At 45.3% G+C, this 16,240-nt stretch overlaps 2 protein-coding genes across 3 annotated transcripts in view; one reads left to right on the top strand and one right to left on the bottom strand.

Annotated features, from left to right (window-relative positions):
* LOC115112153 (piezo type mechanosensitive ion channel component 1 (Er blood group)) overlaps window positions 1-9,873 on the top strand; it is a 74,416-nt gene extending 64,543 nt beyond the window's left edge. Inside the window, 16 exon segments of the mRNA XM_029638984.2 lie at window positions 228-386; window positions 872-1,130; window positions 2,062-2,250; window positions 3,396-3,705; window positions 3,850-3,973; window positions 4,215-4,362; window positions 4,636-4,850; window positions 5,010-5,168; window positions 5,307-5,454; window positions 5,563-5,751; window positions 5,950-6,042; window positions 6,262-6,434; window positions 6,567-6,689; window positions 7,664-7,743; window positions 8,263-8,461; window positions 8,607-9,873. Coding sequence (XP_029494844.2) covers window positions 228-386; window positions 872-1,130; window positions 2,062-2,250; window positions 3,396-3,705; window positions 3,850-3,973; window positions 4,215-4,362; window positions 4,636-4,850; window positions 5,010-5,168; window positions 5,307-5,454; window positions 5,563-5,751; window positions 5,950-6,042; window positions 6,262-6,434; window positions 6,567-6,689; window positions 7,664-7,743; window positions 8,263-8,461; window positions 8,607-8,871 — 2,833 coding nt within the window. The 3' untranslated portion in view covers window positions 8,872-9,873.
* Window positions 9,874-10,109: 236 nt separating this feature from the next.
* On the bottom strand, window positions 10,110-16,216 carry LOC115112154 (cytoplasmic tRNA 2-thiolation protein 2-like). Of its 2 annotated transcripts, XM_029638986.2 has the most exons (15): window positions 15,824-16,175; window positions 15,579-15,653; window positions 15,306-15,384; window positions 15,163-15,222; window positions 14,933-14,993; window positions 14,695-14,804; window positions 13,958-14,247; window positions 13,683-13,818; window positions 13,385-13,516; window positions 13,184-13,275; window positions 11,528-11,622; window positions 11,171-11,369; window positions 10,684-10,750; window positions 10,508-10,566; window positions 10,110-10,370 (listed from the first exon to the last, which is right to left on the bottom strand). In XM_029638986.2, the coding sequence occupies exons 1-15, from the start codon at window positions 15,877-15,879 to the stop codon at window positions 10,286-10,288; spliced, it is 1,596 nt and encodes a 531-aa protein (XP_029494846.1). In that variant the 5' UTR covers window positions 15,880-16,175; the 3' UTR covers window positions 10,110-10,285. The 2 variants fall into 2 exon arrangements, with proteins under 2 accessions (XP_029494846.1, XP_064867960.1); XM_065011888.1 differs by lacking the exons at window positions 10,110-10,370; window positions 10,508-10,566 and having other exon boundaries at window positions 10,690-11,059; window positions 15,824-16,216.
* Between the last annotated feature and the right edge of the window lie 24 nt (window positions 16,217-16,240).

The raw sequence follows: 16,240 nt of genomic DNA, 5'->3' as shown, positions 1-16,240 counted from the left end.
TTACACAGGTGCAACTTTTGCTGGGGACAATAAAATTAGCCGTTTTGTCACACAACACAATGCCACAGATTAGGGCCTAATACATTTATTTAAATTGACTGATTTCCTCATATGAACTGTAACTCAGTAACATCTTTGAAATTGTTGCATGTTGCGTTTATATTTTTGTTCAGTATATAATTCAGTCAGTGTTGAGTGTTATTGCTGACCTGTGTGTTATGTTGTAGTGGGTTGGAGCTGGTGGAGCTGAGCGAGCGTGAGCATCACAGCGGCACCACCCTGTGTTGTTCAGAGCCCACTCTGGAGCTGCTGGGGGTGGAGCCAGAACCACAGCACAAAAGTCGCTACCGCCACTCCAGGACCGCCAGCGAGATGCTCACTGACCGGTACTGACATATACAGTGCCTTGCGAAAGTATTCGGCCCCCTTGAACTTTGCGACCTTTTGCCACATTTCAGGCTTCAAACATAAAGATATAAAACTGTATTTTTTTGTGAAGAATCAACAACAAGTGGGACACAATCACCCAATTTTTCAGTTTTTGATTTGTTAAAAAAGTTTGAAATATCCAATAAATGTCGTTCCACTTCATGATTGTGTCCCACTTGTTGTTGATTCTTCACAAAAAAATACAGTTTTATATCTTTATGTTTTAAGCCTGAAATGTGGCAAAAGGTCGCAAAGTTCAAGGGGGCCGAATACTTTCGCAAGGCACTGTACTTCCCAGAAGACCTCTAGAGTTGACATGCTACAGACCCCAGCTTCTAGCCTGATCGATTCAGACTGCCAACTGTCCCCACGTATCAGCTTGTGTATGTTCTGCGTGTATGAACTGTACTGACCCCGATGTCTCTATACCCCCCTAACTCAGGCAGTTCTTTGTGGAGGAGCTGGTCCAGTGTAGAGAGTTCTACTCCTCTCAGAACCGCCTGCTGAAGCTGCAGTTTGCGCTGTACAACCTCCTGGCTGCCAACTCAGAGCTGGTGTGCTACTTCATCATCGTGCTCAACAACATGGTGACGGCCTCTGTTATCTCAGTGGTGCTGCCCATCCTCATCTTCCTCTGGGCCATGCTGGCCGTGCCACGCCCCACCAAGAAGTTCTGGATGACCGCTATTGTCTACACTGAGGTGGGTCGTTGTTGGGTTGAAAATGCTGGTACCAGGCCTCCCTGGTGGCGCAGTGGTTAAGGGCGCTGTACAGCAGCGCCAGCTGTGCCACCAGAGACTCTGGGTTCGTGCCCAGGCTCTGTCGCAACCGGCCGCGACCAGGAGGTCCGTGGGACGACTCACAATTGGCCTAGCGTCGTCCGGGTTAGGGAGAGTTTGGCCGGTAGGGATATCCTTGTCTCATCGCGCACCATCGACTCCTGTGGCGGGCCGGGCGCAGTGCGCGCTAACCAAGGTTGCCAGGTGCACGGTGTTTCCTCCGACACATTGGTGCGGCTGGCTTCCGGGTTGGATGCGCGCTGTGTTAAGAAGCAGTGCGGCTTGGTTGGGTTGTGTATCGGAGGACGCATGACTTTCAACCTTCGTCTCTCCCGAGCCTGTACGGGAGTTGTAGCAATGACACAAGATAGTAGCTACGAACAACTGGATACCACGAAATTGGGGAGAAAAAGGGGTCAAATTCAAAACAAAAATTAAAAAATGTATAAATGCTGGTACCAAGACAGAGCTGGTTTATAGATTGTTATTGTTGCACCAATGTGGTATGGTAGTGCACACAAGCCTGTTGAGACATAGTCATTGCACAGGTGCAGACACTTACTATCTTCTCCCTCTTCTTGCTTTCGTTGGCTAAAGTGGTAAAATATGTAATGTGTAAGATTGGTTTACACCAGGTGTGCAATAAAAAACAAAAGGTAGAAACCAAATAGCATTCCAAATTTCCAGACCTAATTTAGGGCTTTATTCCACACTGTTCCCGTTCCAGGCTGTTAGCTTTTACAAAAAAAAAAAAAAATGTAATATTTAACAGATGGTCATGTATCAGATACGTTTCTTTATGTTAAACTATGTTTCCCTCTGCATTGTTCTGGTTTGTTCCGGTTCTACTCAGGTCATGGTGGTGGTAAAGTACCTGTTCCAGTTTGGTTTCTTCCCGTGGAACAGTGTATATGAGCTCACGTTGAACGAGGACAAGCCTTTCTTCCCACCTCGTATCCTGGGCCTGGAGAAGACTGATAACTACATCCGCTATGATCTGCTGCAGCTGCTGGCTCTCTTCTTCCATCGCTCACTGCTACAGGTATACCAGCCCACCATTGAACTCTCAGATATGACTTTATAATCATACGCTACCGTTCAAAAGTTTGGGGTCACTTAGAAATGTCCTTGCTTTTTGAAAGAAAATCCCCCCAAAAATGTCCATTAAAATAACATCAAATTGATCAGAAATACAGTGGAGACATTGTTAATGTTGTAAATGACTTGTAGCTGGAAATGGCTGATTTTTTTAAATGGAATATCTACATAGGCGTACAGAGAGAGGCCCATTATCAGCAACCGTCACTCCTGTGTTCCAATGGCACATTGTGTTAGCTAATCCAAGTTTATCAAGGCTAATGGATCAGTAGAAAACCCTTTTGCAATTATGTTAGCACAGCTGAAAAATGTTGTTCTGATTAAATAAGCAATAAAACGGTCCTTCTTTAGACTAGTTGAGTATCTGGAGCATCAGCATTTGTGGGTTCGATTACAGGCTCAAAATGACCAGAAACAAATAACTTTCTAATGTACTTGTCCTCTTGCTCAGTTGTGCACAGTTGTGCAGTTCCCACTCTTTCTGGTTAGAGCCCGTTTGCGCTGTTCTGTGATGGGAGTAGTAAACAGCGTTGTATGAGATCTTCAGTTTCTTGGCAATTTCTCGCATGAAATAGCCTTCATTTCTTAGACAAAGAATAGACTGACGAGTTTCAGAAGAAAGGTCTTTGTTTCTGGCCATTTTGAGCCTGTAATCGAACCCACAAGTGCTGATGCTCCAGATACTTAACTAGTCTAAAGAAGGTCAGTTTTATTGCTGCTTTAATCAGAACAACAGTTTTCAGCTGTGCTAACATAACTGCAAAAGGGTTTTCTAATGATCAATTAGCCTTTTAAAATGATAAACTAAGATTAGCTAACACAACGTGCCATTGGAACACAGGAGTGATGGTTGCTGATAATGTAAAATCAGCTGTTTCCAGCTAAAATAGTCATTTACAACGTTAACAATGTCTATACTGTATTTCTGATCAATTTAATGTTATTTTAATGGACAAAAAATGTGCTTTTCTTTCAAAAAGCAAGGACATTTCTAAGTGACCCCAAATTTTGAACGGTAGTGTACGTTTATACCACAAGATTTGGATTCAATCCTCCTAACGGTTTTGTTTCTTCACTGTCTCTCATCAGCGGTATGGCCTGTGGGACCAGGAATGTGCTCTGGAGGAGAAGCCCTCACGGCCATCAGAGGAGGCCAACAAGAAGGAGGGAGGAGAGGGGGAGGGGGTGGAAGTCCATGTTCATCCCAGCCCAGGACCCAGCCTCATGGACCTGGAGGAACTCAAACCGGACGAGGACCAGAAGGCCGAACCAGAGCCTGAACCAGAGCCCAGCACCAGCGTAGCCCCTACCCCAGAGCCGCCCCCCAGCCTGCCTGTGGAGGGACCCAAGAAGAAGGGCAGCATCATGCGCTTCCGCAAGAAAAAACAATTAAGCAAAGGTCAGTTAAAGAAACTAGCAGTAGAGAGGAGAATGAAGACATTCATGAATTAAGGGCTTGGGATTTCAGAATAGGAGTGTGTGTCCTTATGACTGCCCTCCTCAGAGTTACAGTGAAATGATTTGTATTCTGTTTGTATCCTAGAAGCCTTAGATATCAAGGCTGAGAAAAAGGAGCAGAAGAAGAAACAGAAGGGTAAGCGTAGAGAGGCAGCCAGTAAGAAGCTGTTAGCAACGGGAGAGAAGATCAAGCACCTCACCATCACAGCGTAAGTACACAGGAGTTACTCACTAGAGAGCTCGTCAGACAATACTGACGTCACACAGTTGCATAACCAGTGGACTCTCTAGTGTTATTATGGTTTGTAAATAATTCTGTGGGTTTTGATTTTCATTTAGAAGTGTAATTGGTTGTGACGCGATTGCTGTGCTGTATGAATCAGCTGTCCTCTATAATCTTGCCATATTTGGGCATGAGGCAGTGATTTGATTTCCCAACCCTCTTTGTAGTGTGCGGAATGTCTACAAGCCGTGTCACGAATTCTTCAGCGACATCTTACATGCACCGTACCGTGCTGCCACTGATGTCTACGCCCTCATGTTCCTCACTGACGTGGTGGATTTCATCATCATTGTCTTTGGTTTCTGGGCCTTTGGAGTGAGTACTGTTTACATGACTGCATTGAATGCACTTGCTGTACGAGGCCACTCTTGACACACAACCTATTCCTTTACCTGCACCGGCAAAAGCTCTCAAACCTTTCAAACCTCTCAAAAACAGTTCCTGATATTGTATTACTCATTGTTGCATCACCACCTACATGTAATTCCGATTAAACCATCAAAACACCATGTCTAGAAGCTCTGTGCTTGGTCACAGGACACTATAACAGCATTCTGTGGACTAAACGGTTCGCCTGTTGTGCCTCAGAAACACTCGGCCGCAGCAGACATTGCCTCCACACTGTCAGAGGACCAGGTGCCCGAGGCCTTCCTGGTGATGCTGCTCATCCAGTTCAGCACCATGATCATCGACCGAGCCCTCTACCTCCGCAAGACCGTCCTGGGCAAGCTCATCTTCCAGATCATCCTGGTGTTCGGCATCCACCTCTGGATGTTCTTCATCCTGCCTGCTGTCACTGAGAGGTGAGGAAGACGAGGGTGTGTCCGCAGAGTGACACATCTCATTACGTCTTGTCTATTTAATCACACTTATGTTTGTCTATCTTCGTGGTGTTCGACAGTCCTGAAGCGGTGTGCCTATTGCATCATTTATCTGAGGTGTGTCTCCCTCTCTCCTCTCAGGATGTTCAGTCAAAATTCGGTGGCTCAGCTCTGGTACTTCTTCAAGTGTATCTACTTTGCCCTGTCGGCCTATCAGATCCGCTGTGGCTACCCCACCCGAATCCTGGGCAACTTCCTCACTAAGAAGTTCAACCACCTCAACCTCTTCCTCTTCCAAGGGTGAGTCTGTCCATTCATAATCTCCTACTCTGCCACACCATATCATATGTTTGAGTCGGGGTGTCTCCCTGTTCAGGGAGGTGATGGGATGAGGTTGGGTATTGGTACAGGGTGATATTGTCTGTCTGTCTGTCTCAGGTTCCGCTTGGTGCCTTTCCTGGTGGAGCTCCGGGCAGTGATGGACTGGGTGTGGACTGACACCACTCTGTCCCTCTCCAACTGGATGTGTGTGGAAGACATCTACGCCAACATCTTCATCATCAAGTGCAGCCGTGAGACAGAGAAGGTACAAAGGACCTCTAGGTTACAAATGTAGTTGATAAAATCCCTTGCCGTCTGTTGTAGTATGTGATTAGGCCAGCAGTTCTTACAGCTGGTTCCTCTTCATCCTCAGAAATACCCTCAGCCCAAAGGCCAGAAGAAGAAGAAGATAGTGAAGTATGGGATGGGAGGACTCATCATCTTCTTCCTCATCTGCATCATCTGGTTCCCGCTGCTCTTCATCTCGTTGGTCAGATCGGTGGTGGGCGTGGTCAATCACCCTGTGGATGTCACAGTGACCGTCAAGCTGGGAGGATATGAGGTAATTACTGGGAGGGGGGGATTATAAGTGAGCACAATTTACACTCTAATGGGCACCGGACCCATACTGCCCATCTTCAACGGCAAGTCTCATCCAGCACTAAAATGCAAGCAATGGAGAATCTATGGAAGATATATTTGATATGTGCTCATGTTAGATTTGTTGTACTAAAACGTGAACCGTTGTCCCTCTCCATAGCCCTTGTTCACCATGAGTGTCCAGCAGCAGTCCATTCAGTCCTTCACTGAGGAGGACTACAACAAACTCACCACCAACTTCTATGACAATGCTGTGCGTAATACCTCCAACTCTACTGTAAAGAGCTCATCCAATTTCCTTCCCTTGGGCACCCTGTTTTAGATTCTAATTAAACAAATTGTGTACAACTGTGAGTAAGTGATCCCTGTTGAATGATGAATACAACAAACATGGACTTGAGCTCTGCTGCTCTCTATTTGCCTCCGCGGTAGGTAGTTGTAACTTCTGACTGTCTGTGTTTCCCCCCTGCAGAGGGCTATGCAGTTCATCACCCTCTACAGCTATGAGGACATAGTGACAGCTAAGATCGAGGGCAGCTCAGGGTCAGTGTGGAGGATCAGCCCACCAAGTCGACAGGAGGTGGTCAAGGAGCTGCTGGGCAGCCCTGTGGACATGACCCTACGCCTGGCCTGGACCTTCCAGAGGTCAGCTGGGTGTGTGTGTGTGTGTGTGTGTGTTTTTAAGTTGTTGCAATGCAATGTAAAAACATTTGTTTATGCAATTGCCCTGTGGTTTTCTATTGTATTTATTGTATATGTGTCTGTCTCTTTCTTCAGGGACCTTGGCAAGGGTGGCACTGTGGAGCACACGTCTGACAAGTACTCCATCGATCTGGATCCAGGCAACCCGGTCAGAGCAGACCTGGCTTCCCTGCTAGTGGGGAACCGCACAGACCCAGTGTATGTTCTGCTCTCCGCTCAAAGTCAAATGTAGTAAACTCCGCAAAAAAAAAACGTCCCTTTTTCAGGACCCGGTCTTTCAAAGATAATTTGTAAAAATCCAAACAACTTCACAGATCTTCATTGTAAAGGGTTTAAACACTGTTTCCCATGCTTGTTCAATGAACCATAAACAATTAATGAACATGTACCTGTGGAACGATCGTTAAGACACTAACAGCTTACAGACAGTAGGCAATTAAGGTCACAGTTATGAAAACTTAGGACACTAAAGAGGCCTTTCTACTGACTCTGAAAAACACCAAAACAAAGATGCCCAGGGTCCCTGCTCGTTTTCATGAACGTGCCTTAGGCATGCTGCAAGGAGGCATGAGGACTGCAGATGTGGCCAGGGCAATAAATTGCAATGTCCGTACAGTGAGATGCCTAAGACAGCGCTACAGGGAGACAGGACGGACAGCTGATCGTCCTCGCGTAACAACACCTGCACAGGATCGGCACATCCGAACATCACACCTGCGGGACAGGTACAGGATGGCAACAACAACTGCCCGAGTTACACCAGGAACGCACAATCACTTCATCAGTGCTCTGACTGTCCGCAATAGGCTGAGAGAGAATGGACTGAGGGCTTGTAAGCCTGTTGTAAGGCAGGTCCTCACCAGACATCACCGGCAACAACGTCGCCTATGGGCACAAACTCACTGTCGCTGGACCAGACAGGACTGGCAAAAAGATTTCCTGCAAGACAGTAATGTCAGTGTTCTGCCATGTCTGTGGAACTTGTTCAGTTTATGTCTCAGTTGTTGAGTCCTGTTATGTTCACACAAATATTTACACATGTTAAGTTTGCTGAAAATAAATGTGGTTGACAGTGGGAGGACGTTTCTTTTTTTGCTGAGTTTATTTCAATTTCTGTGCGAAATCCTGTCCTGAATTCTGTTTGACATTATCTGTACTTTTTTTTTTATCAGACGTGTGCCTCACATGTTCCCCAACTATATCCGAGCACCAAACGGCGCCGAGGCCAAACCAGTCGACCAGCTGTATAAAGGTCAGAGCGGCTTTTATGTATAAACATCCTTCCTGCCACAGTACTAGAAATATAGACGGTTAGCTGACAGCGTCACGAAAACCATGCACACGCTTCAAAGGGGCAGAAGGCAGTGTGTTGTTGTGGTTCTGGATGGCCAGATACCTTGCAACAATGACAAGAAACTGCCATTTGGTGAATCGTAAGTGGCTCGTTTCAGCTCGTTGTTCTTGATACCATGTCTTGTTTTGACTGATGTCATGTCTACTAATAGGGCAAACATTTGCTAGCTGTAACGATTTATTTGAGAGACAAGTGCTCATTGTTCAGCTTTATTTCTTTATATTTTCAATAAACATTGGAGATGATATATAGTTTACATGTAATCAACCCTCTAAGCCAACTCCATCTGTTTTGCACCATAGTTGCGCATGCATCAGTTTTGCTGCTAAACAACCAATTCATCTATAAGGAAGTTCAAAGCTAAAACATGGGCAGTCAGTCTGTGTTACAATTCCCCGACACCATGTTATGTTGCAGGTGATGAGGATGGCTACCAGGATATAACACTGTCTCTGATGAGGGACCGCTCTCTGAACAGCACCCGTGGGGCCCAGGAGTGGTGGGACATCAGCATCGCCGACTGTACTCCGTCCAAAGGGGCCTGCGGCGTCCTGCCGATGGTCATCTTCAATGACAAAGTCAGCCCCCCCAGTCTAGGTTTCCTGGCAGGATATGGGTAAGGATCTATGCGTGCCTGTGTTCTCAATGGTAGCCCATTCCAGCAAATCGAATAGACCTGATTTACATTCAAACTATTGTGTGGGAAAGTAACTGTATAGACGAGAGATCTATGCTCATTCTACACTTGTTCTCCATTGCAGGATCATGGGGCTGTATGTGTCTGTGGTGCTGGTGATCGGGAAGTTTGTGAGGGGCTTCTTCAGTGAGATCTCTCACTCCATTATGTTTGAGGAGCTGCCCTGTGTTAACCGTATCCTCAAGCTGTGCACAGACATCTTCCTGGTCAGGGAGACAGGAGAGCTAGAGCTGGAAGAGGAGCTCTACTCCAAACTCATCTTCCTCTACCGCTCACCAGAGACTATGATTAAGTGGACAAGAGACAAGCTATCAAGTGACAATCGCTAGCCCCCCTCCCCCCGGCTGTCCTGTCCAGATCACCCCTGGGTTGGGGCTGTCTCACACACAGGGGTGCCTCTACCTGGTCTTCCTCTAAAAGACCCAATACTAGCTCCAGTGGGTCTATTTTCACTGTGCACTAACCCCTCTTAGCCAGGGGGAAAGGCATGTTTTGTCTGTTTCTGTACTCTGACAGTACTATTTGCCTCTGCTGGGGGGCTGTACTGACAGACAGTGAGCCAGAAGCTGTGTGGTGGCCAAGGGGTCTGCTCCAGTACCCGTCCCTGGGTTATGGAAAGTGTGGCTAGGCCTCTCCATTCAGATGGGCAGGTTAGATGCTTTGCACTTTGACCACAGACTAAAGCCAGGCTCCTCTTGTCTTATTGCCTGGGTTCCAACAGAAATATCGGCTTCTGAATGAGGTATGATGGCCGGCTTGACCTACAGACAATACCGCTTAATGAAGAGACAGGCCCCCGGCTGGATCTTCACTACACTGACCAGCACAGTGTGGACTAACGCAACACCAAAGGGGACAATTTGAGAGAAAAAGGACCTAAAGTAGGGTGTTTGTTTCCAATCAAAACACTATTAGATCATATTCAGCCAAATCTCAGAGTCTTACTCAAACTGTTTACAAATTGAAACGCTTCAGTTGGGAGGAAAGCTAACTTTGTATGTGGCAACAAGTTACAGGTTTATTGATCGCAAGACTTGAATCTCTTAAGTGTTAAATGACAGAGTATAGCAACACTGTAACATGTCTTAGTCATGACAATCCTTACAAAACGTCTCCATGCTGGAATAATGCATAAGGCAACATTAGCCCCATCTCTGGAAATGTCATGCTGGAGTACATTCAGAAATTGTGACACTATACAGAAAACACAGCGACCATTGTGCCTTTGTTTCTGAATTGTTACAATAGGGTTCAGCCATTGCTTGAGCAGTTTTTGCCAATATGCAAAAACCAAAACCTTTCCTAACTTTAATAAACATGTTATACTTTTATTTCCATATGTTTGCGCTCATTTTCAGAGAACCTGATGGGAGTTCTAATGCAGGTTGTTGCTATGGGATCTCTGTTTTGGAAGAATAATCATTTCTATTCCCAATAGAATGTGGTTCAGCTTCTAAACCAATGAAAATATTGTTCATTCTCATTTCTGACATGGAAAAACTAATCGTTTCAGCATCATCAATTCATTACTTATACCTGAATCAATGTTAGATTCACCACCAAGCAGTGCCATGTACAAAGCAGCTTTATTTTTGGTGCAGTTAAAATAAGAGTTTAAATCAGCCTATTGTCTTATAGCCAAATAATATTTACTCAGTCAATTGGTGTTAGTTTATATTGAGACAAACAGCCTTGGCTGTATAGTTGCCAAGGGAACTACGTCACTGCAGTGCTGTTGTGCAGTCACAAGGACCCATTGACCCTCAGGATGGCTTCATCCTCTTCCTCATCTAGCAGGAACTCACTGATCTCCTCCCTCATCTGAGACCTAGACAAGTCCATAAACAGAAGTAACAAGGTAAATAGAAGGATATGCTCAGTGCAATTCTACTGGTAATAACTCATTCTATGCAGACATTATGGCTATTTCATGTTTTTGAGTTAAGAATGTTGTATAAATCTCACCTTCTCTTCCTTCTCTCAGCCTCTGACAGTATATACTGGGGAAGGGCATCTTCTGCTGTCTGTAGAACAGAGAAAGGCCATGGTTCACATTGCACATTGTCCTGCTGTAGTCTTTGTAAAGATTATGTTGGTCATGTTTAGGAGTAATGTGACGTGATAGACGTCCTTTCACCCACCATGTCTTTGATGGTCAGTCTACAACTGTAACACAACAGGCTTTTAAGATCCACCGTCTCTGGCTCCCTGAAAGAACACACACACAGTATTGTATTAATTCAATAGGATCAAATTAAACAGCCTCTTGTACAAGTAACTTCAAGTTGCTTGGCACTTCACCCTAAATGTAAACATGTGAATATACACTGAGTGTACAAAAGATTAAGCTCTGCTCTTTCCGTGAATCCAGGTGATAGCTATGATCCCTTATTGGTGTCACTTGTTAAATCCAGGCAACTTGACCACTGATTAGCATTGGAGTCAACATGGGCCAGCATCCCTGTGGAACGCTTTCGACACCTTGTAGAGTCAATGCCCCGACGAAGTGAGGTTGTTCTGAGGGCAAAAGGAGGGAGGCAACTCAATATTAGGAAGGTGTTCTTAATGTTTTGTACACTGTATAATCCAACTGTACAGTAATGATACAGGAGACAAATGCCTACTGACTTAGCAGAGGAGCAGCAGCCCCCCTCTCCAGTCATACAGCCCTGATGCTGGCCCCCTCCAGAGGAGCAGCCCTGGCTTGCCGAGGAGACTGGAGGCAGCCCTGGAGCTGCTGCTGAACCACGGGTGAACCCAGGGCTTGGGCCCCGCCTCTGAGACAGCTGCTCTGAGATCAGTGTAGCCTGGTAGGCAGAGAACTCCTCTAAAGAACATAAGGAGGCAGAAAGGGATTAGGTAGAGATATGTGATTAGGGAATAGAAATAGTAAATTCAGTACAAAATGACATGTACTTTTATTTAGTGAGTACAGTACATTTCTGTGATGTGATGCCGTCTTAGTACACTGGCAGTGTGACTCACCTAGTTTAGTGTCCAAGGCGCACACACACAGTAGGCACTTAGCAAAGGGTTGTGTGTTCTGGGGGGGACATGCTGTGTGGAGCTTCTCACTGGTCCTGGAAGACAACCATCAAAACAGGTACTCAATACCAAAATCCTCAACAGCTATCTTAACACGAGTCTAGATGCATAACAGGCCCATTTATGATTGATATAGTATCCTAACAAAATCCATTTCCAACCACCATTTTCTTTACAAATACTGCACCATATAAAAGAAAAAAGAAACGTCCTCATTGTCAACTGCATTTATTTTCAGCAAACTTAACATGTGAACATAAGATTCAACAACAGACAAACTGAACAAGTTCCACAGACATGTGACTAACAGAAATGGAATAATGTTACCCTGAACAAGGGGGGTCAAAATCAAGAGTAACAGTATATGGTGTGGCCACCAGCTGCATTAAGCACTGCAGTGCATCTCCTCCTCATGGACTGCACCAGATTTGCCAGTTCTTGCTGTGAGATGTTACCCCACTCTTTCACCAAGGCACCCGCAAGTTCCCGGATATTTCTGGAGGGAATGGCCCTAGCCCTCTGATTCAACAGGTCCCAGACGTGCTCAATGGGATTGACATCCGGGCTCTTCTCTGGTCATGGCAGAACATTGACATGTCTTGCAGGAAATCACTCACAGAACAAGCTGTATGGCTGGTGGCATTGTCATGCTGGAGGGTCATGTCAGGATGAGCCTGCAGGAAGGGTAACATATGAGGGAGGAGGATGTCTTCCCTGTAACGCACAGCGTTGAGATTGACTGCAATGACAACAAGCTCAATCCAATGATGCTGTGACACACCGCCCCAGACCATGACAGACCCTCCACCTCAATCAATCCCGCTTCAGAGTACAGGCCTCGGCGTAACGCTCATTCTGTGAGACAAAACCGCGACTCGTCAGTAAAGATAACTTTTTGCCAGTCCTGTCTGGTCCAGCGACGTTAGGTTTGTGCCCATAGGTGACGTTGTTGTCGGTGATGTCTGGTGAGGACCTGCCGTAAAACAGGCTTACAAGCCCTCAAAGTCCAGCCACTCAGCCTATTGCGGACAGTCAGAGCACTGATGGAAGGATTGTGCGTTCCTGGTGTAACTCGGGCAGTTGTTGTTGCCGTCCTGTACCTGTCCCGCAGGTGTGATGTTCGGATGTGCCGATCCTGTGCAGGTGTTGTTACACATTGTCTGCCACTGCGAGGACGATCAGCTGTCCGTCCTGTCTCCATGTAGGGCTATCTTAGGCGTCTCACAATACGGACATTGCAATTTATTGCCCTGGCCACATCTGCAGTCCTCATGCCTCCTTGCAGCATGCCTAAGGCACGTTCACACAGATGAGCAGGGACCCTGGGCATCTTTGTTTTGGTGTTTTTCAGAGTCAGTAGAAAGGCCTCTTTAGTGTCCTAAGTTTTCATAACTGTGACCTTAATTGCCTGTAAGCTGGTAGTGTCTTAACGACCGTTCCACAGGTGCATGCTCATTTATTGTTCATGGTTCACTGAACAAGCATGGGAAACAGTGTTTAAACCCTTTACAATGAAGATCTGTGAAGTTATTTGGATTTTAGAAGTCGTTCTTACAATTGGTTCCTAGTGTGGCTCTGTGTGCTAAACATCCTCACCTGTAGATTGTGCTGACAGTAGAGGGGAAGTCAGTCTGGAGTTTGGTGACAAAGCTCTCTGTCAGGTGCTGGATGCTGGCCTTGTCTTGTGCCTGGAAGAGGCGGTGAAGGAAGATTACTCTTAAAATACTAAAAACTGACTTGGCCGACAGTGCCACACTACATAACAATGATAGTAATCAGAACACAGTCGACTCTCACCTTAGTGTCCAGGCCAGGGATAAAGACGGAGGGGATGTCAAACATTCTGTTGTAATATGCTATTTCTTTAGAGGAATAATCCCTCATGGGTCTGACAATGACCACGTCTCCATAGCGAGGATCTGAGAAGCCCTGTGAACATAGTAACATTTCAAAATAACACAGCTGCTGCTGCCAGAACTCAAAACACAATGTATGGGTAATGCTACAAACAGGACTTTATTGCAATGTTTAGAGGGGCATAAACATAATGTTTACTATTCTACTGAGCTGAAAGAGGGGAGGATTTTGTCCTCACCGTGTCGGTTGCCAGCGATGCCCCTCGCCCCAGAGAGATGTTGCTGAGCAGTTTGATGGCCAGACGGGAGCAGCTGTCCCCCATCATCACCTTGGTGTAGCCCTGTGTCCTTGCTGTGTGGAGAATCAGGTGCTGCCTTGACAAAGCAATGCATTACACCTGTCATAAATAGCCTTTACACAAACTAGACCTTCAGAAGCATATCAGACATGTTCAACCCCCATATGCTCTGATACGTAAATAGCATGTCTCGGAGATACGGTCTAATCTCTCACCTCAGTGTATGTAGCAAATCCTCTTTGGCTGTCAGCGTCCTCACAGAGGCAAACAGTTTCTGAAGGGCTTGGGTGTGTTCAGGGGTGATGGGGCTGGTTACTCCATTCTCGACCTCATGCATGCTCAGACTGGACAGGTGACTCTGGGCATTCTCCACAGAGAGGTCTGGATGCTGGTTCTTCTTGGTCTGGATGAATTGGTCCACAGCAGCTTTATAACTCGACCCAGTCTGTGGTTTTTCTGTTGCCGAGGATCCTGCCTCTAGCACTGAGCTGGGGAGACTGAGTACCTGAAATACAATAGACATGATGATGCAACCACATGTTCTAAATAATGGCAAGAGCTATAATACAATGCCTTCGGGAAAATATTCAGCCCCCTTGACTTTTTTCCACATTTTACTTTACAGCCTTATTCTAAAATTGATTAAATTGTTTTTTTCTCTCAATCTACACACAATACCCCATAATGACAAAGCAAAAATAAGTTTACATTTTTGCTCATTTATATATTTTTAAAAATGAAATCCCATTTACAAAAGTATTCAGACCCTTTACTCAGTACCATCCATTTTATAATACGGCTGTAACGTAACAAAATGTGGAAAAAGTCAAGGGGTCTGAATACTTTCCGAAGGCACTGTACATATTTAATGCCAATGATCAAAGCTCAGTCTCACATCCCAGACAGAAGTACAAACAACATTATTTTTCTGGCCCATCTCTAGGCAGCTCACCTGCTCCAGGTGGACTATGTGGTAATGGTGATTAGTGGCTCTGAAAACTGACTCCAGTTGAGCCACTGCCCTCTCCCGCTCTTCCATGCTCTGACCACTGGCACCGCCCTCTGTCAAGACATAGTAATAGACCATCTTCACACATGAGCTAGTCTAATGGGCCAGAACCACCTGCTAAGTTACAGATGAAGAAAAAAACATTGTGCCAAAGAGCAGCGATGATCATCATGTACATTACCATCTATGTAGATAATTCCAGGGACAAATCTCAACTTCTTGGGTGCGTCTCGACTCAAACCCTGAGAGAAGAAAGGTTCATTTTCATTCAGAAAAACAAAGAAACAGTTTGAAACCCTTAATAATTTGAAGAAACTTAATGAGTTGCATCTAAAATGTCCGCCCTGTGATATTTTAGTAATTGCAACATACAGTGTGACTACACATCTAGGAAGACATTGACCAAGCTACCTCTTGAACCTGTGACAGCATGGAGCTAGAGGCTGGCCCTCCAGACACTGCAAGAAGAACCTACAACAGAGAAACAATGCCAACTCAGTTGTTTTTGTATCATGTAAGATGTTACACAAATGTTAGAGATGGATATTCAATACCTTCTCTCCTGGGAAAATGACCCGGTTCTTTCCCAGCATGGCCCGGAACTTGTGGATGAAGTACTCCTTGAAGCAGCCCCTGGGCCAGAAGACAGCCAAATAAATACATTACTTTTCATTATTAGCTACAAAGAGAATATATGCTGACAATGAGAGCAAAAGAAGCACAAGTAAGTAAAAATGACCACTTTTTTTGCTGTAAGTTCTGTGGGGCCAGTTCTTGAGACAAATCATGTAGTTTGTGACTCTCAAAAGCAGTTCAATAAACGTTACCTGCAAAACGCATCTCCAGCTCGGATGATCAGTACCGCTGTATTTTCTTTGCATTTGACACACTTCTTGGAGACACTGCGATAAAAAATAATTGTGAGTGGATGGAAGCAGTTGCTACAGCATACAACACTTTAAGTAGCTAAGCTAACGTTAGCTAGCGAGCTGAACATAGTTACACGTGGACATTAGCTTGACTGCAGTTTAGGCAACTGGGTAATCTAGCCGTTAATGGGTAAATAGTTTACCGTGGGGTCACTCTGTGTTCTAGCTGTCCATTGTATTCCTCATCGACCTGACACATGGTCGAGTTAGCTAGCTATGTGACAAAGAGCTCTAATTTATTGTAGCTTGCTAGCCAACAATTGCAGAATGTAGCTGTAACAGTTTTCGGATCAAGCTTGCCAGTTAAAACTATGTAAGCATATACCAGCGTTCGTCGAAACTCTATTTAGGTAGATAAATTCATTAGATTAGTGTAGCTATTTCGAGATTTATTTAATTCAGCCTATTTCTTATAGCTGTCAAAAGGCTCGTGCTGGAATAACAGCGCATTTTGATGACGTGCTAGATTCGTTCCACAGTCATGTGAAGAGCGTTTTGTAGTTCTGTTCTTTTTGTGGATGTATCACATTAATCAATCTTGCAACACATATTTAAAAGAG

Source organism: Oncorhynchus nerka, linkage group LG27 (assembly GCF_034236695.1).
Source record: "Oncorhynchus nerka isolate Pitt River linkage group LG27, Oner_Uvic_2.0, whole genome shotgun sequence".
Lineage (NCBI taxonomy): Eukaryota > Metazoa > Chordata > Actinopteri > Salmoniformes > Salmonidae > Oncorhynchus > Oncorhynchus nerka.
The sequence above is the reverse complement of the archived record's forward strand: the minus strand, read 5'-3'. Positions and strand labels throughout refer to the sequence as shown.